Source organism: Coloeus monedula, assembly GCF_965178545.1.
Source record: "Coloeus monedula genome assembly, chromosome: 8".
Taxonomy (NCBI): Eukaryota; Metazoa; Chordata; class Aves; order Passeriformes; family Corvidae; genus Coloeus; species Coloeus monedula.
The window spans coordinates 31,328,281-31,354,842 of record NC_138788.1 but is presented as its reverse complement, the minus strand read 5'-3'; the positions used below and the strand labels follow the sequence as shown (position 1 = coordinate 31,354,842).

At 35.9% G+C, this 26,562-nt stretch overlaps 1 protein-coding gene across 1 annotated transcript in view; it reads right to left on the bottom strand.

Annotated features, from left to right (window-relative positions):
* ATRNL1 (attractin like 1) overlaps positions 1–26,562 on the bottom strand; it is a 439,114-nt gene that overhangs the window by 241,094 nt on the left and 171,458 nt on the right. The window contains exons 22-24 of the mRNA XM_082285771.1: positions 16,307–16,401; positions 15,609–15,687; positions 14,261–14,418 (exon numbers count right to left, since the gene is read on the bottom strand). Coding sequence (XP_082141897.1) covers positions 14,261–14,418; positions 15,609–15,687; positions 16,307–16,401 — 332 coding nt within the window. The remainder of the gene's footprint in view (positions 1–14,260; positions 14,419–15,608; positions 15,688–16,306; positions 16,402–26,562) is intronic.

Here is a 26,562-nt window from a genome sequence, read left to right as displayed (position 1 = left end):
GTAGAATAATACTTAGTATACATGAAAACCAAGGATTGAGAACTTACTGTTTCCTTCCCTTGCATAAATTACTTTAAATACATAATTTTAAACATTGTTCAGGTCCTAATAAAGACTACAGAAAATGAATCAAAGAGAAGCCAAAATAAGACCAAAAAAGACAAATTACTGTCAAAAGAATAGGGTGATTATATCCATGTTCAAGATGTTTTCAAGTAGCCCTTATCTATGTGAACTTTAAATAAAATTCAGAGGAAGTAGGTGTAAGGAGATGAGTATCAGTCTTTACAATGAAACGAAGATCCAAACATATCAGATTAGTGTAATTTTCCCAGCTCTTCAGGATGCCTCTTCCAGTTAGAATGGAGAAGTGAATTGATTACATTGCAAACAATACAGCTGCAATTGATTTTTCTCTCCCACCACTTGCCTTACCACAGACGAATACAGCTAAAAAAGGTTTGCAAAACAAATCAAGTTCTGTGGTTAATGCCCAGAGAATATAAATGAAGTGTTACTAGTTCAGGGAAAAAAAAAAAAGAAAAAAACCAACAACGTAATCCTTTTAGAAAAAAAGCATTATCAGCTTGCAGTAGTTAATACAGGTATGATGTGAATTAAATAACTTTTTGCCTTTTCTAATGCCTAAAGAGAGGGCAAGAGAAAAGGAAAAAAATCTATTCTTACTGGTGCACATGGGTCTTAACCACAAGAGTGCTGATATATCTGTGACTTAGACACATCTTTTGTTGAATCCTCACTGAAGAGCTGGCAAAAGCACTTCAGAATGTCACTGAATGCCTTCATTTTGGCATGGATGCAGTGACACAGTTACACCACACTCATGCTAAGGAGTGGAACAATAATACATCCCCAATGAGAAAGCAGAGCCAAAAAGTTCCTTTTAAATCTCTGAAGATACATTTTATGGACCCTTTCTCCTCTGACATCTCACCTCCTACATTGCAAAGTCTAACAGCAACAATAAAAAAACTGTAAATTTCTACCTTTATACTTCAGTTTAAATGCAGTTTTACATTGTTCCTCCCTTTTATCCTTGCTGCTACTGAAGAATATTCATTGAGTCTTTTAAGTTGGAAAACACCTCTAATATAATTGAGTTGAACCATTAAGAGATGTACTCCATCCTTGCTCTTTCCAATCTCTAGTCTGGACACACAAGCATGGTCAAATTTTCAACCCAGGAATGTATATTTAAGAAATCATGACAGAAAGGGGGAAAAAAGGAGACTATCCAGATGCCATTTCAGTAATATTTTTTCTTCACGAAGGCAGATATAAATATTTGGCTCAAAATGCCCAACAGCTGAATAAATACCAAAAGAAATTGTCTTGTATTTATATTACACAACTTATTATTTAAAACAATTACTTCAAATTTATAACTATTTTCATTATTTTTAAAACCTGGAGGTTGGAGGGATTCTCAAGGAGAATGCAGTGAATTGCACTGAATTCTTGGTATTGATTTTTAATGTCTTCTGTAAATTCATTGAACTCAACTCACATTTTACTATATAGAGAAGTCATTAACTTTGAATGTCCTAAAGGGAGGGCAAAGAAAGGATGGGTAAGGTGCAGAGAAAATGGAGTCAGAGTCTTCTCAGAGGTGAACAGAAGGAGGATTAGATACAACAGACAGAACCTGCAACAGATGCAGGAAAGAAAATTACTCGACAAGGATCTGAGCAATCAGACCTCACTTTGAAGTTTGCCCTGATCTGGAGCTGGAGACCTTGAGAGGTTCATCTATAAAATGTTCTCTGTTTCCCAGAGTCAGAACTTCTGGCACTTCTGCTAGAGATAACTACTACAAAACCTTTATCTGTGAAAATCAGTCATTTCTGTAAACCTCACCTATGTACGCAGCAGAGAACTCCTCAGACAATAGCGCTGAGAATAGAACAAGACCAAAATTACCTTAAATGCAAATAATTCAAAGTCTGCACTAAGAGACAAAGGAGTAATGATGATGCTATACACATACAAACAGCTTTTACTTCACTCATCTGAGAATATCTGACAGCTTGAATGGGTTTTCACTACCTGGCCTCGTAGTTAATATGGCAATTTTAACAAGACTGCAATCTGTAACAATGTCAGTCTTGTGGTTTTTTTCTTGTCACTGTAAGGAATAATAATAAAAAGAAAAGACAAGAAAATAAAATGAGGACATCATGAAACAAAAACAAAATAGGAAGGAAAGAAAGACAGAAGATTCATCTTCCCCCATTTTTTTGTGAAGTATGTTAACGAAAAGCTACCAAAGAAAGATGAGAGCGATGAATAAAAATCATGTAAGATAAACAATAATGTAGGACTAGAATAGAAAAATCTGTAGAGCATGTTGGTCTAAAAATTAATTTTATCAGCTTTAAGAATACATGTGTTCTAAACAAGTATTCTATAACCAGCAGTTCTTACACATTTTCACAGGAGATCACTGCTCTCCAGTTCATGCCTGCATCTCCTAACCCATTCCCAACACATCCATAGCAATATGAGTAACAGAACTTACAGTGCTTCTGGATATTTTCCTGTTTCTACATGCAAAGAGATTGTACTAATCCTTTTGACAAAACCCCCACTTTGAGGAACTAGAATAAAAATTCGGCATGGCACTTAATAAACTTTTAACTAATGTAAAATTTAATTGCAAATAGAGATTCACATTTGTACAAATGTGCTTCTAATGCAAGGCACAGCAAGATTCTTGGATCTTAGTTTTAGTGTTAGCTAAAGCTTCTGTCAATAACTTGCAAGAAAACACTATCATCATTAATATATTTTTATTTATCATGCTGAGGAAAGAAAGTGACAATAATAGGTCACTTACAAAGCCATGTGTATAGGAGGATAAGAGGAAGGTAAGAGCAGTAAAAACTGGATTCAATATTATAATTGTGGAATCAGAGAATGAAGACCATTCTCAAGGATGTTATTCTGGACTCAGTGACATTGAAAAACATTTGGGGTTGTGGTAGATAATCATGAAATTCCCAATGCTGTGATGAAAGGGCTGTGGTACTCCTGGGTGTATAGAGGAAGATATTGAACGTAGAAAAAAAGATGGATTGGGGTCCCAAGAAGAAAGAGTAAGAACAATGGAGCTAAGGCTGCTCTGCTTCCCTCAGCAAAACAGTGTGTCCATGGGGGAGCTGCTGGAAAACACCCTTTTTCTGCCCCCTCAAGTACTTCATTAACTCTGCATCCAAAACAGATGCAATCACACAAGACAAGCATAGCCAGTTCTGGCTTCCACGGTTCCCAAGGGATACTGAAATACTGGAGGGTTCAGAGAAAAGCCAAAAAAAGGTGATAGAGCATATGGTATTTGCAACAACATCACTTCCTTTATAGGAGCAAGCTCTCCTTTGCATTGTCTTGAAATAATTGTATTTCAAGAGTAGCCCATGGAAAGTTACACTTACTATGAATTAAATGTGTTTAAAAGTGGCAATAATTGACAGCCAGAACTATTTAGTAGAAGTCAAGTGCACATTCCCTTTTTAGAAATATTTAGGCCAGGAATTAATTTTTTTTTTTTTTTTTTTTTTAATATATGGTCTAGTTCAAACTGCAATTAATTTATGAAAGCCTATGCTTTAGTTTATGTCCCATTTCAAATTATATGACCAAAATCCAGCCCCTTCTGGATTTATCATCTATGAGATGTAACACCTAGCAATGCAATCAAGTGCTTGCATGAAAAAGTAATGACAAGTAACTAATGTACTTAAAGCCAGATTTTAAAAGAAGCAGATGACCTGCAAGCTCTCTACCCTCTTGCTTAATATGCTTATCTGGCTATCTATGTCTGATAATTGTTTGTACTGTCTCCCTAAAGGCACAAAATATGTTTGCCTAATATAGAACAAGCAGTTTATGGGGTTTCTTTGGTTACATTAAATTAGCTCCCTGATAATAAAGAATTCAAGAGATTTTTCAAATGGCATCATTATCACAATTTAAAGGTCCTTAAAGGATTTCAAAATAAAACAATCAGCATTTCATAATAAAACCAAACAGAATTATGACCCTATCATCCTTTTCCACAGTCTGAAGAAGTGACCATTCACACTATAATCTAACAGAGAGCACAGCAGCTCCCCAGTATCTGCCCAATTATCAGCCAAGTTTGCAGGTCTGAGGTGGTCTTTAGGATAAACAAAGAGCTTGTGACTCTACTCAATTTTTGCTATTCCTTCTGCATTTCTCAGGGAAGGCATTTGTGGACTGTGACTTCCTCATATCTTCACACTGGCTAGCTCAGCTCAACCCATATATGCATTAGTTAATCCATGAGAAACCACAGAATGGCTTTGGATTTTTAAATCCTGGAGTCTCACTGAGTAATATTTTCATTTTGTTATTTCATCACAGAAATTATTAAACTGGCCAAATGGTTAAAAGATTAATATCAAGCTTTTCAAAAAGTAGAGTTCTACATGAAACATCATCGCAAGAAAATAACCTTAAAGAAGTCCTAAAGATCAATACACAGCAACTATTTTTCATTCTCAAAGATTGTTTCTAGCAGCAGATATGAAGTTGAACTCCTTGCATCTGTGACTGCAATAACTCTTACACATTAGAGTGTCACCAAAAATACTAACATTCACTAAAATAAACATTCTTAAGTGTGGGATATGCCCAGCCACTGCCCTGGAGGGATGTCTGCTGAGATAAGAGATTTCGCAATCACCCAGCAGGACTCCCTGGAAAGGAAAGGACTTTTGAGTCATGGTGAGGAAAAGTAGACCCACAATCCTTTGGGAGACCCTATGCAGATCTTTCTGTAACCCATTGGTCTGTCCCAGACCCTCTGTAACCCATTGGTCCCCTTGCTGATCCCCTGTATCCCTATAAAAGAAGACAAGTTCGCCTCTGTAGGGGAGAGCTCGTCACTGGCCTTCCCTTCGCCGGAGGGAACCCCCAATAAAGCTCCCTTCGTGCGGAACCAGCCACACGGGTCTTCTCGTCTCTCTCTCCGGTCTGGTTTGGCCTTAGAGGCAGCCCTGCAGAGCTGAGCTGAAATCACGAGCTGATAATCACTAAAGAGCTGATAGCTTCTGCAAGGGCTCCTCTGCCAGCAGCTGAGAGGAAGATACCAGACTTCGGGCAGGCGATTCCTTTCGGGACCATCTCCCCGGACCGGTCATATCTTCCTGGGTCGCAGCCACGGACCCCATCACCAGCTGTAATACTTAAGGATGAATGTCTGCTTATTCTAAGGTCGAACTCCCTGCACTAAGGATGCTGATGACACCTGAGCTCACTCCTGAGAATGCTCCAGCACATAAAACTTCTGAAGCTTCAGTACTTTTGGAAAGCTAGGATTTAAAGTGTCCTGCAAACTCAGCTCTAAGCATTCCTACAGTTTTTAGCTATTTTGGCATGGCCTGAGGAATGAAGCTCTGTAGCTCAACACAAAAGCCCAGAGCTGTATTTGCAGTCTGTGTTGTCAAGGCTACCTGGCACTGGAAAGTTCTTTTTCCAGGTTCACTGGCTCAGAGAGAGTTCACCATCACACACCTTGTTGGTTCAGTGCTCAGAGGTCAGATTCAGCCTCCAGGTCATGGCACAAGTGGCCCCATGCTGTTGTTGCAGGACAATCCCATGATGTACATGAGCACCTGTAGCCAGAGGAGATTGGGGGACACAAGAGCTTCTCCTCCTAATCCTGAAACTCCTGTCCACGTCAGGACCACCATGATGCTGGTGAGGCTGATGAGATCATCATCACTGCTCAGCAGATGTGGGGCTCTTGAGAAGTCTTCCTCACAAACCCCCTACACTGAAGTTTTTAAAGTGATCTTGGGCCACTGACATTTTCTTTACTAAGAAATGTTGAAAAACATGGAATTGGCAGAAAGCCAAATTTAAACAACTATATAAGAAACAGAAATACTGTATATTTCCCACATTTTTCTATAAAACCCTGATCAGAGAGGGCAACTAAGGTTGTATTAATCCTTCTGACAAAGGAGTTTCTGACAGTCATGATAGTTTGAAAATATCTATTCTCTCACCAGCTTCCTATTTCCATTCTGATCCCCTATGAGCCAAACATTTACTTTCAAATAATTCTGAAGCCACTGTGTATGACCTTTATAGGCTCCTGCAGTTCAACAAGGCATGGATGTTTTCTTCAGGGAGAATCTTAATATTTCAAAGTTTTTCTCTTGTTCTTCAACAAAAGGTTTCTGTACCCTACCATAGGTTCCCAACCCAAATCCCAAGATGAATAATTCATTTATTTTCTTATAGCTGATCAAAAGTCCTGAACAAACAAACATAAGCTATCTGGAAACAACTTTTTTTTTTATTGCATTCTAAATTTTCTAACTAAAACTTACTTCAGTAAGTATATAAGAGAAATGGAGATTACAGGAAAAAAATCAATATCTACTTGCTAAACATCATAGGGAGATAATTTTTATTAGCTAATACCATATCTGTACATCTCTATTGTGTTATACAACCACCAGTAGATGGTCTGCCTGGAAAAGAAAGCCCTACACAACTGGCACATCAGTTACATGAGTTCTTATCTCAGACATTCAAATTATACACCAATTAAAACTATGCATCACTGAGGACTAATTATCTCTTAATTAGGTATTTTGGTTCCCTTAAATCATCAGCTGAACTATTAACGGGGCTTCTGCTATCTCAGAAATACATCAACTATGTTAAATATTTACAGATATTCTGGTGGTTCATATTAAGCCTTTTCTAAGGTAACTGGAAAAAGAAATGTACCAGGAAAAATAATGAATATAACATTTACATTTATTGGAGTGGTGTAGAAGTTGGCATGATACAGTTGGCAACCTTGTTGGTATATTTTAAGACAAATGTTAACTGTTTTAGCATTATTTAAAGTAAAAAAGGTATAGCCTAATAATCAGGAAACACCTCCTCATTTTAGCAATTCTTTAGGATTCATGGGAAGCATTTTGGAAAACACTGCATTGGATCTGGGCACATCAAGCCTTTGGAGAATATTACACAGCCTTGGGATTTATTCCCCATACAATTGACCTTACAACTCCAAGAAAATAAATTATAGATATCACAGATAGTCCATTTTCTAAGGCAAGAACCAGTAGGTTTCTGGCATTATATTTGATTGCCTAAGAAAGAAAAAAGTAACCATAATTACTGTAGCAGTCCACATTTGAGTAGTAATTTTCAAGTACTTCATAAAATACAATAATTGTACATGTAACATATACCTGTAATAATGTAACTATGACTGAGAATTTTAACAATGGTATTTAATGTGTTGAAAAACAGGAATTTAGCTTTAGATGAATGAAACTTTACCTCCATGCTGCTGTCCTCATCTCAGTTTTAAAATAATTTTTAATTTCTCCACTTAGAGGAGTTGTTTTTTTCTGAAAATAACTATAGAGCAAAAAGCCCATTTAATATATTTTAATAATAGATAGAAAACAATACTATGGAACATATAAACCTGAATTTCCAGGCTTTTTGCTGTCTAACGACCTAAATGCTGTGAGCAGAAAGGTGATCAGATGAGCCACTTTAACAGAATATTGGAGCACAAATGTGTCATGAGCAGCCTTGTGATCTGGTTTGGAGATCACTGTTTCCTTAGATAAACATTCTTCCATTTTAATTCCCTGAATAATTTAATGCCTATATTCAACGCATAAAAACTGACAAAATACTAAATACTATAACATAACCTTCCTTCAAAATCTCTTCCAAAGCACTGTAGATTACTAAGTCCCTTGTTATTTAAATCACTTCTTCCTTACATTCAGATAGGAACTGTATTTGCACTTCTTCAGTCTCATGTTCCCACCCTCCTGCTTTCGGCACCGCAATTTCTCCTCCTTCAGAGTCCAGGATTGATATGACCTGACGCATAACAAGAGCACACTGAACTTTTGCATGCAGCTTTGTTGAGGATAATTTTCACAGCAAAGTGGAGAATGAGAGAATACAGTCTCAGGTCGAAAATGGGGATGTTTAGATTGCATATTAGGAAAAATGTCTTCACAGAAAGAGTTGGCAAGTACTGGAACAGGCTGCCCAGGGCAATGGTGGAGTCAGCACCCCTGGAGGCATTTAGATGTATAGATGTGGCACCTGGGGATATGTTTTAGTGTTGGACTTGGCAGTGTTAGGTTAAAGGTTGGACCAAATGATCTTAAGAGGCCTTTTCCAACTGAAATGATTTCTCTGTTAATGATTATTATCAATCCTGACTTTCATAATGATCAATATCATCATCCCTATTGAAGACTGAAGCTACACATATATGTCCATTTTAGGCTATGCCTCAGTCATCTCTAATCCACCCTGTACTGCAGGTTGCCTTCTACTCCTGGTTTTCTTTCTGTTCTGACAGAATTTCCTGCTCCTTGCAGAATTGTCACTAAATGATAGTTCAGTGGATTTCCCAGGTTCTTGTTCTTGGTATACTACTTTCAAACATTTTTTAAAGAGGAATTTTACATTTACTGTAAGAAAACATCGAAGTCGTTTTGGAAGTTAATGCATCCACTTCATCATCAATAGCTGTTTAGTGTTTCAGGAATTATAGTGTCTCCATATATTGCTATATGCAGTTACTCAGCAGCCTCTATGAAAACCATTAAGGCACTTAGAAATTGAATTGTTCGCCATAAATCATAGGGATTAAATTTAGGCATGCAATCACTGGTGGGAGGAGGTTCTGTACAAACACAGCTACATGTGGATAAATACACATTTTCCAAGCAAAGGGTCCACAATCATGACCTTAGCAAAATTCAGACAGGTCTTAAAAACCTGTCTGAAAGATCTGATCTTTATTTGTTAATTTAGTAATTAGGCTTGTGATACTGTTGTAACTTCTAATGGCAGTGACTGACAAGTTTTACCTCTTGGAGTTTTTACAACATATAAGTCACTCACGCATGTTAAAAATTCAAATGAAGTCCAAAACCAAAACAAAAAAGCTGAAATAAATTATACTACACAGTAAATTTTATGACAAGGCTAGATATGCTTCTTGATTTACATTACAGTCCTCCTTCAGTTGCTACACACAGGCTATTAACAGGGGAAAGGAAATCAATTCTGAAACAGGAGCCAGTAAACTGAAAGAACACTAGTTTCAGCTTAAAAAAAAAATCTCTTGAAGATTTATACACGAAGTAGTTTTGATTATTTGTTGTGCTACATACAAATAAAATGTAAATCCCCACCATAATTCATTATTCTGTTCTGGTATACAAACTAAGGGTGCCAAAACAGTTTTCGTCAGAAACCACAGAGCAGAAAAAAACAGAATTCGAAGTAGGCTTGCTTAAGAATATTAAATTCCTCTTTTTGAACACATCAGGGCATTCTACATGTACACCAACACCCTGTCTAACTTCACTGCGGCAATAATTGTTTTATGCTGTGGAAACATGTTAGTTTAACTATGCTATGTTCAAAAATGTATAACAAGATTTTTTTTTCCATTAAACACAAACCTAATTTTGCCAGACAGTGCTTTGCTGCTGTGGCTGAACCTTACAATTTAAATTGACCCTCCCAATTAAAACTCAGACACTTGTGAATCTTTCATTTACACTTTAGGGAAGAAAGGAAATAACTAGTAGAACAGTTATTATTATCTCCAGATTCAGCTTTTAAATTGGTAGAAAATTTTGCTGCTCAGGCACAAGCTGAGATCAGACTTACAACTTTGACAGTTATAAAGAGATATAGGTACAGGAAAGCAGCTGATCCTGAAGCAGGAATATTATTGTTGTCCTTAGGGACAGCAATCAGCTGAATAGCCAGGACAGTGTTTTAAGGGTATTTGCTTTCTCCTACGTAGTCACTGCTTTCCAGAATATGGGAGCAAATGATGGAAAAAAAGAAAATACATCTGTTACCAGCTTAAATGACAAAAATCCCTTGCCATAAAATTAGTTTCCTGAGACTGAAGAACATGTTGTGACTGCTGTTATTAATATTTGCATAGCTGTCAGAAGCCCGAGCTTTATGACTGCTTACTGCTTCAGGGACCATTGACCACTGTTTGAGGTGCTGGCTACAGTTTGAGTTACTGCTTTTCAATAAATGTTACAGCCTTCAAATTCCATTACCAGTGGAGTCTGAATTACATCTATTCTCAAAATAAAATAAAAATGAGCAGAAACAAGTTATGGGGCTTTATCACATATTCTGTTCTATCCTAATCTAGCCTATTTTAAGGCAAGAGCATTTTCTCATGGAATCCTGTTTAACCGATATATGACACAATACACCTAAAGGGTTGGGACTGCCAAAGACAGTCAAACCTAAGTCTGGATGATAAATCATGTCCTGTTACTTGGATACTTCTGTTAGCATCTGCTAACAAAGATAATTTATACAGATTTCCTCTGAAAAGATGCATAAACTACTGTTGCTTATGAAAGTTTGGCCAGTTAAGCTTAAAGGTCTTTACCCATCCTTACTCTTCAGCAACTCTGAATTACAGGAAATGGAGGAAAACTGTGGTATCAGCTGTTGCAGTAATTCAGCAGGGAAATATCCAACTTTTTTGTGCCGGTGTATAACTATCACAGACTTCTAAGAAAAAACTGACACCTGCCCATGTTACAGCCAGATCAATAGACCAAGATTTGTGGAAACAGCTCTAAGATGAAGATGTCCTACATCACCACCTTTCTAATGACCCCTTATGCAACTATGTCACATTTCTGATTCTCCTTCCCTCAAGGAAGAAGAGATTTGATAGCTAAATAAAATGCCTTTAGTATCAGGAAATTGAAATGCAGGGTTTTCCCCTGAGGGCTGTGGAGATCACCCAGCTGTGTGCCCATGGACAGAAGGGTGTTGGCTGATGGGAACCTGCAGTACATTTCTAAAGAGAGCAGCAGTACAGCTGAAACTGAGAATTTCCTGCATAGTTTCTATGTTTGGCAAGTACCCAGTGCTGAAGAACTTGTATTCTGAGGTGATTAGGATCACCAGTGACAACAATAAAATGCCTAGTTGCTGGTGCAGTATCACAGACCAGTACATCTTTAAAAACTGTTTTTATTGACACCGATCACCACATATCCTTTTCTCAAAGCCAAAAAAAATCATATTTGAAGAGAAGATATTTTGTGTTAGAGTCACCAGGGATTTATTAACACTTTGGAAAAAAAATCCAAGCTTGCTGAATAGGTAACATGCATAATAAAACTGCCTGAGGAAGCAGCTGTGAGCCATTGATCCCAATAAGCAATCACCTGCTGGGATGGACAGTTTTTCCTTACAGTCATGAGAATCTTGGAGATAAATGAATGCAAAACCAGAGATAATACAGGTGACTTTAACAGAAAATGAAACTAAATGTCTTGTATAATGAGGAGGGCTGCTTCTTTCCCTATAGAAAAAGAAAAGAGCAGTAACTCCAGCTGCCAAATCCTCCCAATGAAAGATCCCAGAAATCTCAGCTCCAGTGCCAGCATAACAGGAGGCACAAGAGCAGAGTGGTGAAATGCATATCAATAACACCATTGATAATAAGATCAAAAACACAACTTCAAATACCAGTTAAAAAGGAAATAAGGTCACTAGTTCTGCCTCCTTAGGAACTCATGTTTTATATAATGTATTCTCGACAAGTTGTGATGAATAATGGAAATACAGCAGACTGGTACTCAGATTGTACTTGAAAAATGCTTGATGTGCATTTACTTAGTCCTCTACAAAAGCATTGTGTAAAAGGCATGTGCCAAGTTTCACGTTGCTGCCATACTTATTAAATGAACAGAATACCTCTCAAGGAAATCACAATAATTTCCTTAGGTGTAACCGAATTAAATACAGCCTTCAGTACTAAGTTAACACAAAATGTCACTAGGCTTTTCCCAGCATAGTATCACCAGTGCAGTGTGGCCATTTTAGTGAAAATTACTTCAGTGCAAATAGACAAATATCAACCACTTTTGCCTACTAAGAAGGTGAAATCTGGTATGCTCAGAGATGAAGATGATCATACCTATTAGAACTGTGAGCCGATTTAGTACTGGCCTTGGAAACTTCAGCCTCTGGAAATTCATAGGAGGCTTCATATACTTTTAAAATTTTGATTATATGCAGAAACAAAGTTAACATATAAAACAGATTTTGTTTTCTCTGAAAAGCTCCCTGCTCCATTTATCATTTGAAGATGTTATCTACTGCTAGAGTGCCAAACATAAGAAACATATAGGGGTAATGTGAACTTCAGATATTTTCTTGGAAAAGGACAAATTACAGCATGAAAAACGCTGAGAGCTAAATAATAATCTTGTTCATTTAGGAAGGCAAATACAGAGGACAAAATTAAAATCCTAAACCAGTTTCCCCAGTTGGACCTTAGCTTTCCTTTCTTGGTACATAAAATTGAGTAACTTAATTTCTAGATGGAATAAGATTTTTTATGAAAAATTAGCAGGACAGGAAAGGAATGCAATAGTAAAGCACCACCACCTCTGAAGCAGAACTGTCTGGACTGATGAATTTCAATGCACCTCAAAGAGAAATACAAAAAAAGAAATCTGTGTAACAGTGGCAGACAACGCAAATTCTGATTTTTGAAAAAAATAAAGGAAGGATGTAACCAATGGTCAGGGATTCCCTCCATCGTGTGTTAGGCTGCAGTGGAAACAGCACAAGAAGGAGCTGAGATCTGCCAACATCTGACACAGAACTGCACGTCTCAGGAATGCATCACCTTAATAATGTTTGTCTTACAATGATGATACAGCCACCTTCCAGTCGTAAAGGTGAGAGGAGAGTGTAATGCATTTACAGTTGAAATTGCTCCATGGATTTGTTTAAGAAGCCTACTTGGCAGCTGAAGTTGTTCTGCCCTTAGGAAGTGGGAGAGAGTGTAAAAAACACCCCTAATATGAAGAGTAAAAGCAAGCAGTTAGTCTTCAGGGTTTGTTTGGATGTTTTAATAAACTAGTACATTCATAAATGTTAGTAAGCTGCACAAATTCCTCCTTGGACACTGTTAACACATATTTACAGTCACTCTTCATGGATGAGGAAGACAACTCAAGCTTTACTTAACACAACAAAAACATTTCTCTGACAGTTTACTCACAGGATGACTGCTTTAATCCAGGACACTTTATCTCATATATACAAATATATATATATATATATATATATACATATATATATATATTCATTCAGATTTTTAGATTTTTATTTTATATATATTTATGTATATTTATATATATGTATAAAATTAGGTCCTGTATTTTAGAAAAATAAAAAATATGGAGGGCTTTTTCCCCCACAAAAATGGAAATTTTGTAGGATACTTGTATGGTTAACTGCAAAGTATTTTGAGCTTGTACTTGTTTCTGGAGTAAATCATCTGGAATTATGAAATTTTATTATCATTGTAACAATTTAATTTTTAAGAATTAGTTCTGTAAGGGAGTTGTATTCAAAAGCTGTTCATCCACATAACAATCTCCTTCATTGATGCAGGGGACACTGTTCACAAATGCAGCCATAGTAATTGTAAGTATAAATACTGCTGGAGCTTCACAGGCCAGGGAGGAATCATGATTGCATTGATTTTTTTGACTCTGCTACTGCACAGCATCTCAGTACTCCAGAAAATACTGAATGAAATTGATTCCAATTAAGTCAAAGAAGAACATAAATTCTAATAAAATACACTTAGTCTTAACTGAAGTCTGTGATATTACAATCTGATAGAGTCACTCAACATTTTAAAAAAACAGAGGCTCCCAAAGCTAATCATTAATAAAGGACTACATTCAAATATCCAGGTACATACAGATTTGTATATCCTTTTCTACATTTACATCTAAATGCAAAAGTTATATTACAAATAAACACATAAGTTCAACAATTTAAATTAAGATTTTAAAATCGACAGCCTGAAATCTGATTCACTACTGAAAACAAAAGCACAGAATCATGGGATGGTTTGGGCTGGAAGGGATCTTAATGACCACCTCATTTCAACTCTCCTGTCATGGGCAGCAACACCTCCCACCAGGCCATGCTGCTCAAAGCCCCATCCAGCCTGGCCCTAAAATCATACTGAGATTGGCATCTTAATATAATTACTATACACAGAAAATACAGCATGCAAATAATGCTATTTGTATATTTCTGTATGAGTGAAATCATGGAATCCAATGTAAAGCTAAAATAAAAACATCTCTAAAAGCACAAAGCTTTAGTCACTGACCTGTATTTTGATTGGCCAGGAGAAATTGCTGACATAGACATAGAAAGTGATGTTTGGGTTGCTTCGAAAGTTAAATTTTTCACAGGAAAAGCTGTCTCGGTATTCCTTAATATTAGCTTTGGAAACAACAGGAATCTCTTCTCCAGATATTGTTCCAGCTAAAAAGAATTTTAAAAAGCTCAGGTGTAGATATACACATTTGCAAAAATATTTATCATCATTAAAGATGCCAAAGTAAATTTGCATAAGAAACTTAATTTCTTAACTGCTTTTGGTGTCTTCACTCTAAAACAACCCCTTAATATAGCTTACATGGCACATTAGGTATATTTAATATACATACAGAGAATTCACAGAAATTTTTACTTTGGTTTCAAAAAATTACATACAAATCATAAAAGTGACAGAAGTAACTTGAATTTTACAAGGTAGTTATTATGGTCAGCTAAACAGGTAATATGCTTTCCTCCATCATTTATGTTTCATTTCAATAAAAACTCATAGATCAATAAAACCTGAAAGGGAATTTTTCTACATCTTACATTTTCCCTGTAGAGTTTTAATTGTTCATGAAAGCATTAATAATGTAATGAGTAATAAACATTCATCAGTTTTTGCAAATAAATGTGTGACTGAGCTAAGTTACAGGAATAAACAGAGTTTACCAACTGTGATATGTTACAGTACTTCAGAAATGCATTGATGAAGAAATTCATGAGTTTAAGAGAAACTCTGAACCTTTTTTAAAAAGATTTGTTTTAAAATTATTTCGTATTAAGCATCATGCCTCTCCTTGGATGTGCTTTCAGAAAGTCAATAGAACCAATTCAGAAACACTGTCTAAATTAAAACAAAGAAGGGTAATGGGGTTCAAAGTTGGAGAAAAAATAGATAAGCTGCTCCTTTTATCAGCATACACAGAAGAACTTTATTGTTTGATATCAATGTTAAGGTTAATAATTAAATTTTTAGCTTGAACACTGAAACAAAGAAATAAAATCTCAGTCTCTGCAGTAGTTAAGGAAGCAATTTATCTTAATTAAAATCACAGCATTTCATAACACTGTCATTTTAAAAATTTAAATAGGCTACAAGCTTTCCCTACCAAAGTAATTTTAATTGAATTGGAGAGAAAGTCAACATATTAATGAAGCTTTATTCAGATTGTAAATTATCATCTGAGGTTTAAATAATACAATCAATAATGGCATAATGATAATGGCAAAAGAACACATTTTGCAAAGTTTTATTATCAAAATTAGCAACAAAGAGACAATCAGGTTAAAATAACTTAAGGGATCATGAAATCGTTTGGGGAAAAATTCATCATACCAACATTCACTCTCACCTGTAGAACCAACAGACCATGTAATATTGAGGTTAAAGTTGTTTGATGCATTAATTGAGATATCCAAATTTTTATTTGACTAGTAAAAGAAAAAAAATAGATCAAAGTTAACAAAACATTTCAAAACATATCAGAATGTATTGCATGTAACTCTATTGCATGTAACTGAATACAGCCTTTTAATCATCTTCCAGTTTTCATTTTAAACATAAATAGAAATGGTAATGATTCCCTGCCAAAGGCAATTCTTTCTTTTGCTCTGGTAAGAACAGGGTACAATTTAACACATAACTACATCAGTTATCCTTTTAGATTGTCCTAAGTATAACAAAATAATTGTCTTAAAGAAAAAAATACATGGCAAATGCCTACATTCTAATCACAAGCCAGAAATTACTTTCCTCACCTAAAAATGTTTTCTCAGCAGAGGGGTACACCCCTTCAGTTCATCTCGGGAAGATGCTAAAACTTGTGGGAGCAACAATAAAATAAACCAACTGATAATTTTTCAGAGTATTGATTAAGCTGAAGTACATCTACGATTTAGACAGTGTTCTCAATGAAGGCACTGGACTAATTTTACAGCTCTCAAAAAATGTGAACTATCTTTAAAACCTTGTGGACACTTTGAAAACCTTTAAGCAATGTCAAATACAATGGAAATCTTAATTCTGACTCTCTAAAATTTAACTATTTACCTGTTCTGGATTTGCTATAAAGTTTATGGCAGTGTGATGGCGATCATCCTCTTGTAATAAGCTGAAGGTAAACTGGTAATCAATCAAAAGGCTGTCTGTGGGCAAAACAAAAAATAAAAATAATAAAATAAAGTGCATACATATTAATTCTGTTATGCAAGTAACTAAAAATTTACCACTCTCATTTATTTTAAAAGTCATGGAGAAATCTACAATTCAGAATTACTCACATGCATTTCACTGTTGAACTCTTTGCATGATAATGTCTTGAAACAATTAAAAAATAAAATTAAATGAACCAAAAAGATAAAATTAGGAAAAAATAACTGAGAAATAGATTCTATCATGGAGTCAGTGGTTAGACATAACTTGAAATAGCCATTCTTTGTGCAGTAATTATTCCAAAATACAGTATTCAGTGTTGTCAAAGCATTATCAGTTTCCAAATTTCACTCTGAAATAATTATTCAATTACTAGGTTTAAAAGATCTGGAAAAAGTTGCATCTACACTAAAATTACATACTATGAAGGCATGATATTGTAGTAAATAAGATTGCTAATAACTAAATGGCACAACTGAACTTTGAAAAGAAATCATGTGACCATGAAGTGTTTCCTTTGTAAACTGACAGAATTTTAAGAGATTTTGTTAAGTGGCAAGTGATAGAAATTTTTCATACAAGAGAAACAAGGGGTTGTTTAGTATTGCTCAAAAAAAATGATATTTGACTCCCTATTGGCTTTTGTTCTGCACATTTTTCTTCCACCTTGTGAATGGAAGAGAGCCTTCCAGGCAGCTCCCACACATGCTCCTGTCACTGCTCACTAACAATCTGCTGGGCTGGCAGAGGTGCAGAAGGGAGAAACAGCCACCTTCAGATGATCCAAACCATGCTCAGCCCTTCCTGGAAGGAGCAGAAATTGATTGGGACAAGCCAGAAGACATCTCTTGAGCTATCCTGCTGTGTTCCCAAAGCCAGAGGAATGAGATTAACCCTTACTTGGGTCATAGAGGAATGACTGCAAAGGAACTTTTCTGCAGGGGAAGGGATAGAAACAGACTCGTCAGGATGAAGCAGGTTTCCACGACCTCCAAAATGTAAGAAAAGAAAAACAGTCACAGAAACTACTGCTGCTGCAATTCATAGAGAGAGCCATGCAGAATGCCAGCAGGAAATGTTCAGTGCAGTCAGAGAGTTAAGAATCAGCAGAGCCCCCAGAGATGCGAATTGCGATAGCAGATAAATAATCCCTGTGCAACCCACAGTTGTGAACCAGAGGTGGGTGTGGGGGGTGCATTTTGAATGCTCTGTCACATGGGCAGATATCTTCAGATCCAACAAAATAAATCTTCTGAATCTTTTACCATTACAGTTCTGCAGGATTGAAAAGCTTCTACTTTTTCCCCTCTGTCACAGGAAATAAGGAGGTGACTTATAAGAGTACACGATTCTGATTATTATTTTATGCATGTTAAAATATGGCAAGTCATCTTTGATGCTACAACCTAGTGAACCACTGTAAAGCATTATTCTGATCCCTGTGCTGCTGACATTCTGCTAGTCACCAACACCACACAAAGTGTGTTACAAATAAAAAATATGTGATCATAAAAACAAAATCAGTAAATACAGAGAGTGAAAGATTAAGTCAAGGCAGAGAAAAAGCTGTGTCAGCCTTTTGTTGGATTCAATAGTTTGCTTACTGCTGACAATCACCTTTTCTGCAACACATCATCTGAAAAAATACACTCTGTTGTATCCCATGGGAAGGCTGACATAGAAAGAGAAAAAAGCCCACTATATTGTCTTAAGACTTAAAGAAAATTGTTTTGGTTTGGTTGGGGTTTTTTTGATTTGAGTGTGGAAGGAAAAGTGGAAAATAAAGGTTCCAGAATCACAGAATATCCTGAGTGTGAAGGAACCCACAAAGGAGATACATGAATGGAACTACCCTGACCTTCGAAGGTGAAAAGTTCACTTTCTCTAAAATTAGCCACCACAGTTTCATTGTTCAGATAAGAAGAAGCTGATCTAGATGTCTTAGCTAACAAGTTTTTACCAGGTTTCTGCATGTTTATGAAGGCAAAAGATGAATAAATATGAAATTTAAATGCCCCATTTTTTTATTAATACTACTCTACGCTTCTATAGTTATGCAAATCTAATTAATAAGTCTCATTGACTCTATTGTGCCCTATCTCCATGTTTAACAATACGATTACCATTGCACCAGAACATATTTAAAGGTGGCAGGACAAGAAAAGATGGCAAGTAAAGATTGACCCCTATGAAACAGATTAATAACTCTTTAATAACCATGAGTAGAAAGGCAAAAAGGTTAGGAATAATGTATAGATATGCTCAATCTCCTGATCTGGTCAACTTGGAGTCCCTCAAAATAGAGGACTGCTTCGGCATGAATCTTTGTAAACAGATTTATTGTAAAGGTGTGGTGGACCAGCACCAGGAAAGCACTCCTTCAGAAATTCTGGCTACAGCAAGGGCTACAAGATGCAAGAAGCAGCTGGACAAGATTCCATTGATTTGCTCATAAGTTATGGAAAATCACCACTTAAACACATCACAGTCTTCCTCTAAGCCCACATTGTGTCCTGAGATTACTGCTCTCAGAGAAGTAATATATAGTTAATATCCCATCACAAAATAACATTGGGAATAGACATGGGAATCATGTCTCCCAGTAATGAATGAAGAGCTCTTCTGCATACAAGTTTAAAACAATTCAAAGTCATTTACTTTTAAAACAATATTACTTCTATTTTTTTTTTCCTGGGGTTTGTTGTTGTTGCTCTTGTTGTTTATTTGCTTGCTCTTGGTTTTTGAAATTCATGTTTTACTTGATAAAAGCCAACAAAGTATGAACTGATTTTTCAAAGAATGCAGGAAAAGTCCTTACCCTTATAAAAAAAGTTAAACTACACAGTTCCTCATAAATTTACCATCTGTAACAAACCAGAAAACTAATTCCACTTTTTCTTATTGCATTTTTACATACAATACAGTTGTGACAGTAAATTGTGAAAAACAATAAGTTAATTATGTGTAGAGCCTTTTGTCCGCAAGATATCCCAAAGTATTTTGCTGTGTTACTAATTACTCTATTATTTAATGGTTAATCAATTTGATACTTCATTAATAGCAGCAAAGTTCAGTATGAAATCCCACACATTATTTCCTCCGTAGCACTCAAAAGCCTTGAACAGCACAGCTTGTGTTATTCACGAGCAACTCTGAGAGCCAACACATGAACTCATCTTGGGATTCTTCAGAGTTGCCAAAAGACCTCTGAATTACACTGAGCCAGCCCTACAAACTAAGAAGTGAGGATCTTCTCTAAATTGCTCAGAAGCAGCACATTTCTTAGCACTAACAAACCTAAATTATGGTCTTTAATTCCACAGAGACCTGCCACAGGACAAATCATTAAATCTCTACCTTGGCCGTGGCCTGGGTGCTGTAAAGCAGAAACACTTACCTCTTCAGAGAGTTCTAATTCAGGGAAGGTACCTAAGGTGTGCATGAATTGAATGTAGCAGACAGCAGTGCCTAAGTGCAGTTATGTGATTCAACAGAACAAATGAAGTCAGGTGCAAATGAAAGAACTGACACTGAGCAAACATTCCTTCTTTCTGAGGACTGCAGAAGTTTGCTGAAGGAATTTCATAGGCTGGAGAAAGGTTTGCAAAACTTCAAGGAAGATTTGTCTGGAGCTATTCTTAAGGTGAAGATTCCAAGTCTCTGGAAATCTCTAAAGTTAGATTTTATTAGAATATAATTTAGTAGAACTAATTTTAGAGGAAATTCAAGGTAAGAGTAGAAATTAAAAGGGATCGTAAAGAAGACTCTACCCATTGCATCCTGCTGCTGTCTCACTATCCCTCCTCACTCTCTCCATCTGTTTCATTCTGTAACTTAGGAGACTCTTCCCCCACATGTATTCAGCAGCTCTCAAGAAAACATCACCTCCCTCTACTCCAGAAGGCTCCACCTTCTGCAGACTGAAGCAGGCAGAACATCTTTCCTTCCTACTGCCAAACCTCTTCCTGAACATAACCCTAAAACATAATATATGCCAACACATCATAAGTGCACATAAACTAAGCAGTTACCCCGTGCCTCTCACCATATTTCCCAGTTCATAATGCCATTCAAACTGGAAAGCTTAGCCTCAAAATAAGTACAAAATTTCAACTAAAAGTCAGTTCTAAGACTAGGACCTGTTCCGAATAGCTAAAGGTATAAGTAGCCAAATACACAATAGCTAAATGTAGAAACAGCTATTTAAAGCACATTCAGTATATCCTGTTGATATATACTGTTGTGTATATTTACAATCAGGAATTTCGAGAAGCCTAAGATTCTACTCCATGCAAGTTTGTTTCTACTTTAAACCTTTATGAAGCCGCCATAAGTACTTTTACCCTTTACAAAAATAAATGAGACTTTTCATGTTTCTGTTTACCAAGACACAGACACAACAAATCTAAGATACAGGTGACTCAAGCAGCAGTCAGACAGAATTCAAAGAGCCACATTCTAGCCTGTAATCTATAAAGCCCCGGGACTTTCATGTCTAAAGTTCCATGGGAAAAGTTTGTGAGCACATGGAAACCTCTCCACAAACTCAGAGCCCACAGCTCCGATCTTAATTCCCCAATACACGCTATTAGTAATCCACAAGCTGGGTATTTTTGAGCCAGGAGCCACCCCAGAACAGTCTAATATCTGTTTCCAGGCATTTTGTTTAATTTTGTCTTAGAAATCATTGATTAAAGAAGAAAAAGAATGTTGGGAGATAGGACCACAATACCATCCTGACATTGTCAGTGGTCAAATATTGCAAAGACTTATGGTTATTGAGTTTTTTCACATCTCTATTTTGATTTGTTTCAAAACCCTTGACTGCTTTCACAGTCAAAAGGAGTCATTAAAATCAATTCAATATGCCAGTAATGAGCACATGTGAGAACACGACAATAATTAGGTGAAGAAAGATGTTTAATTAAATGAGGAAAATAAATTTCAAAGCAATCCTTTAACCCTAGTAGTGCTGTTAATTTTCAAGAAGCCACTCTGTTTCATTAATGAATGTCAATGACTTCTGATATGGATAATATGGTTTACTATGAAAGTTCTGTACTCATATCCAAAAAGGAACAGACCAATTCCCATGCTGAAACTTTTTCATTGGAAGAAAATTCAGATTTTTAAAATGACAGAATATTCCCAAAAGAACAAAGGCCAGACAGAAGTTCTTCAGTATTTCTAGAGTGCCACTACAACTCTGAGAGAATGTGTAATTACATTGGCAATTACTTTTAAAAAAAGGTAATTAAATTGAATATGTTTAGTATAAATTAGTGATAAATTTATATATGAAAAGGTATGTTACAGAGGAGTACAAAGACTGCAAAATGAACCACTACAATCAAGGGTGCCTGTAAATTATTTTTGGGTGAGTGCTCCCCTAATGGGCAGCTATTCAACACTTTGTTCCATGTTCAGTACTCAGTGTTGGGCTCATGCCTCATTTACTACATGCTACACAAGCCCTTTTCTAAAGATGAAATTAATTTCTAATATGGCAATCTATAGTATTCATCACTATAATTTTCTAAGTTCTTCACAAAAGTTAATGAATTTGTTACAACATTACTGAAGATGAGAAGGCATTATGAGTGCCATTTTATAGGACAGGAAATGAAACAAAGAGACCAAGGACAAAACCATCTATTAAAAACGAGCAGCCAATTTGAAATACCTGGAGTTTGATCTTTCATAACATTTTGAATTATATAACACTACATATGAACATCACTATTTGGCAGCTCCTTCCATCGTTCATTGCCATTCTTTCCATTTTTACAACAAAACAGGAAAGGAACATATATTCAACTTTCCATTACATTATCACTGATTCGTTCCCTACAAATTCATTCAGTGCATTGTGGAGTGAAAGTTCCTTGGGAACTGCTATATAGAAATATTATTAAAAACTGTGCAATTGTGCTCTAATAAAGAAGCAAATAAAAAATGATTGTGACAGCAACCTTCATTCTTCCACTTTCCTGCACCCCCTGCCTATACAGCATATTTCAATAAAGAGGGTTTATTAAGTAATTTAAGAATCAGACTGGAGTAAATTCTAGAGAACCACTTTACTTCTGAGCTGTCTTTTACCTTTGAACAAATCATTCCAAGAGAGCATCCCAATTCACAGCATCTCTCAGCAAGAGGGAAGAATGAACTTGGGTTCCCAAAAAGGGAGCAAGAACATTTTTAACTTGACATGTTCATGGCTTTTCTAATTTTGGCCACTGGCCATTCTCCAATGGTTCCTCTCACATAGTTTCTTAACACACATTTTTAAAACTGAACAAAATGGCAAAACAGTTTCATACATATGCAGAATTTCTGAGAAATGTCTATTCAATTTAGCTCCAAAAGTTTAAGTTTAGCAAAAGTTCTAAGCCAAGAGTGCTGCAATGTATCTCAGCCAGATGCACAGAGAGCATGGAACTAGACCCACCCACCCACAGTCTCATTTTCAGCTAAAACTTAATTATCCAATTTTATAAAAACATTAGGTGAGGATCACATGATCTTTATTCAATCAATGACTAAAGTGGTGTTTTTTCACTTTTTTTTTTCTGATAACTAATAACTTCTATTTTGTGAATAAACCCCTCAAAAATCTAGTGCTGTTCTATTTTTACTTCTTGAAATCACTTCAAGTTGTAAGAACCTCCATCATGATTGCAACTTCAGACTCATCACAGTCTTCCCACACTTTCTATTTAAGGATCTGTCTATTCATGCTGATTCTAAAATTCATAGTCTCACCTCTTCATTGCACAGGCAGTTTGTCTCTCTCCTACTCTTTCTAGTGATTGGTCTCTATTTCCAGCAAGAGTTTGTTGAGAACAGAACTATTCATATTCCTCTCTATCAGTACAAATGCTGCTTTTGAAACCAAGTACCATTATCAAATGCTATAAATCATATTCATTTATGATCAAATGAAATCCTCCTTGTTTTACATCAAAGTTGGGGGCTACCACCAGACCTATTTTCAGTCAGGATAATTATTTTGAACTTTCAGAGCAGCTGCCTGATTCATTCCTCTGTCATCTGTATATAGCAGTCATCCACTGCCTCACTGTCATTGTTATATTGAATACGTTGGTGTCTCAGATTACTTGTCCATTGTGATAAAACAAAAAGGCATTTACTGTAAAGTCTTTACTAAAAACTTGCATTTTGTTATACATAATCAGAGTGCAATGAGCTTCAAAATACCCCAGCACTTGCTATTTATATGCCTTTTTCCATTTCAAGAAAGAGCATACGAGAATGAATTTCACATAAGTTCAAAGTCTTTACAAACATACAGCAATGGCAATTCATTGCCTCTTTTACTGCACTTTAGAAAAATGTACTGAGATAAAAAGCCCACAAAAAACCAGAGGGATTAGTGTCATAATCAGCGAATCAGGTAACTAAGTTTTATTTTAAACAGAAATCTTTTATCTTATTAAATTCTTAGCTGCTATTTGGAAAGGTCTAATAAGTTGTCAGCTTTGATCCTAAAGGAGGGCCAGAAAAATCTGATCTGTATTAGAATTTTATTCAGCTAAATTTCACCAATTGTCTCAGTCCACTCTGTATTGATTAAAACTTTCAGTGGATGACAGAAATGCACCATGTTCCAAAGGGTAACCCTTGATTCTCTTTACTGAAAATACAAAGACCAAGAAGGTTCATTAAGTGTGGACACATAAGTTTTACAAGGCTAGTTAGGTGAGACACATCTCGCCACAACTGTCACAGAAGTAAAAGTGTAGGTATGAAAATGTTATGGTAAACAAAGCTGCACTTGTTGCTGAGATATAAAGACTGAGGTACAGATAGAGTTACCTGGGGCCTTTGAAGCATGCAATCTCAAGATGATGCTCCTAAAGTTTTTAAACCACAGACCACAGCCAAATATCATTATTTTTCCTAGATATTTCATCAAACCCTTAACTGAAAATGCTGAACCAACTGATGGGTTTACTGTGAACAGCTGCAGAACCTTTTCCAGCTCTGCTCAAGAACATGGTCTATAAACAAAGTGTGGAAAGCAATCATGGCTAGAAAATTATGAGCAAAGTATTAGCAAAAGAAGCAGCAACAAAGAAGAATGAGTGCACCAATTAGCAGGTATTTAAACATCAGTTGTAGGAAGAGGTCCAGATGTTTCCAGTGATGGAACATTTCAGAACTCACAGCACAGTATTGTCAACAGTGTGTTATTACTTGATAGTAAGGAGTATTCAATAAATGTACTTATGTTTTGTCACATTGGACAGTCTTTGTAATCCCTTAACTCTTGTAGTATTCTTGAAGTGTTAGAAGAAGGGAGGAAAAAATACAAACAAAAAACCAAGAAAAAAAAATCTCATTAAAATTATTATGGAAGAAATTCAACTTTCTCTCTCCATGAATTTTTTTCATAGTGCTCTAAATGCATCACCACCTTTGTAATACTCGTATTAATATAACAACTCTAATATGCAGCAACATTTTTCAATATACCAGCATCAATACTCACTAAACTGATTCTAATTTATTGCTTTCATTATATAGTCTCTACACACTGAAGAGATCTCTGATCTGCTTGTTCTGACAACAGAAGTGGCACATCTAAAAGAAAACAATGTTAAATTATTGTTTGAGCTCATGTATTATTGCCAAAGAGGGATGTTTCTTGTCTATGAAAGTAGTAAATGAAAGCAATCAGATTTTCATGCTATTTTAAATCTTGCTCTTATAACTTTCAGTTTATTGTATAATCCCTAAAAAACTACTTCATTGCCTTATAGAAATAATTTTTGAAAAGCTTCCACTTATACATGGATCAATGCTGAAAATATGGGCATGGCAAAAGTATAATTGCAGTTTTTAAATTGTTTATGCTTTTACACATGTATATGCTCAAGCTTTGCAATAAATTGGGAAGAGCCAGAAGTTAATCAGACAATAACTTCTGCATCTTTATTAGCAGACCTTTTATCCTGCTTCTCAAATTACCAAACACAGGTGTTAACAATTCAAGAAGCAACCTTTTGTTACTCAGGCCTTCCAAGGAGACAGAACAGGCACTTCATAAATTGTCTATAAATATACACACATAAATAGGTGCTCCTGCAATATCTCAACATTTTCAAAATTCTCTTCCTTCCCTTTTCTCATTATTTAGTTGAACTTTGCTTAAGAAACCCTAAATCTACAGCCCAAATGTCAGAACATACCCCATGTTGCCTGACTCCACGATTTGTACAAGCTGCACAATGTAACTTGAAGTTGAGATGTTTCCACTTTGCTGTATTCTATCCTGTTTCTCAAACCATGTTAAACTGTTAGTTCTGAGAAGTAAAATCACTCATAGGAAATAAATCCAGACCACTTTCAGGAAAATTGCACTTCATACTGGACAGAAATTATGTCACATACCTCACTGAGCAGTGTCCTCTGTTTTAAAGTCACAAGTTGCAACAGGTACCTGTACTGTAATAAATATAATATGCTACATCTCCATGCAAAAAATTTTTGCACTACAACTTTTTTAAAAAGATGTAACACAAGCACTTTTTTCTTCAAAACATCATCAGGTATTTTTAGAGTAAAATTTAAAAAAAAAGTTCGTTTCAATAATAACATTCTCACTCAACAGTAACATTGCTCATGCTAAGAACTGAGTGCTAATTCAGCAAAAAATATTGATGGAATATTAAAATTCCAAACATTCCCAAATGAAATATCTGTAATATTGCCTAATCCGTTTTACACAGCCTTTAAAACAGATAGGAGGAAATATCTCAACCCTAGTACAGAATAAAATATAGAGTAAAAAACTCCAGAAAAAATAAACATTCCCCCACTTGCTACAAATTTGATTTATAGGACCAGCAGTCAGGTACATAAAATAATAAACACTTTGGTTAAAATAAGCAAATTGAAATAACAGAAGAAGGAAAAATGGAGCCCCAAAGGCTGTTTTCCTCAACCCCAGTGCAGTCACCCATCCTTCAGAGCAGATTTATTCTTTGCCTCAGAGAGGGAACATTGACCACCACGGCAGGGCTCACTGACTCCTTCCTGAAGGTGACTTGGAAACTCAATTTGCACCTGAAACAGTTGCCAGACATTAAAAGAAATATTATACTTTCCTAGTGTTACTTTTTTCTAAA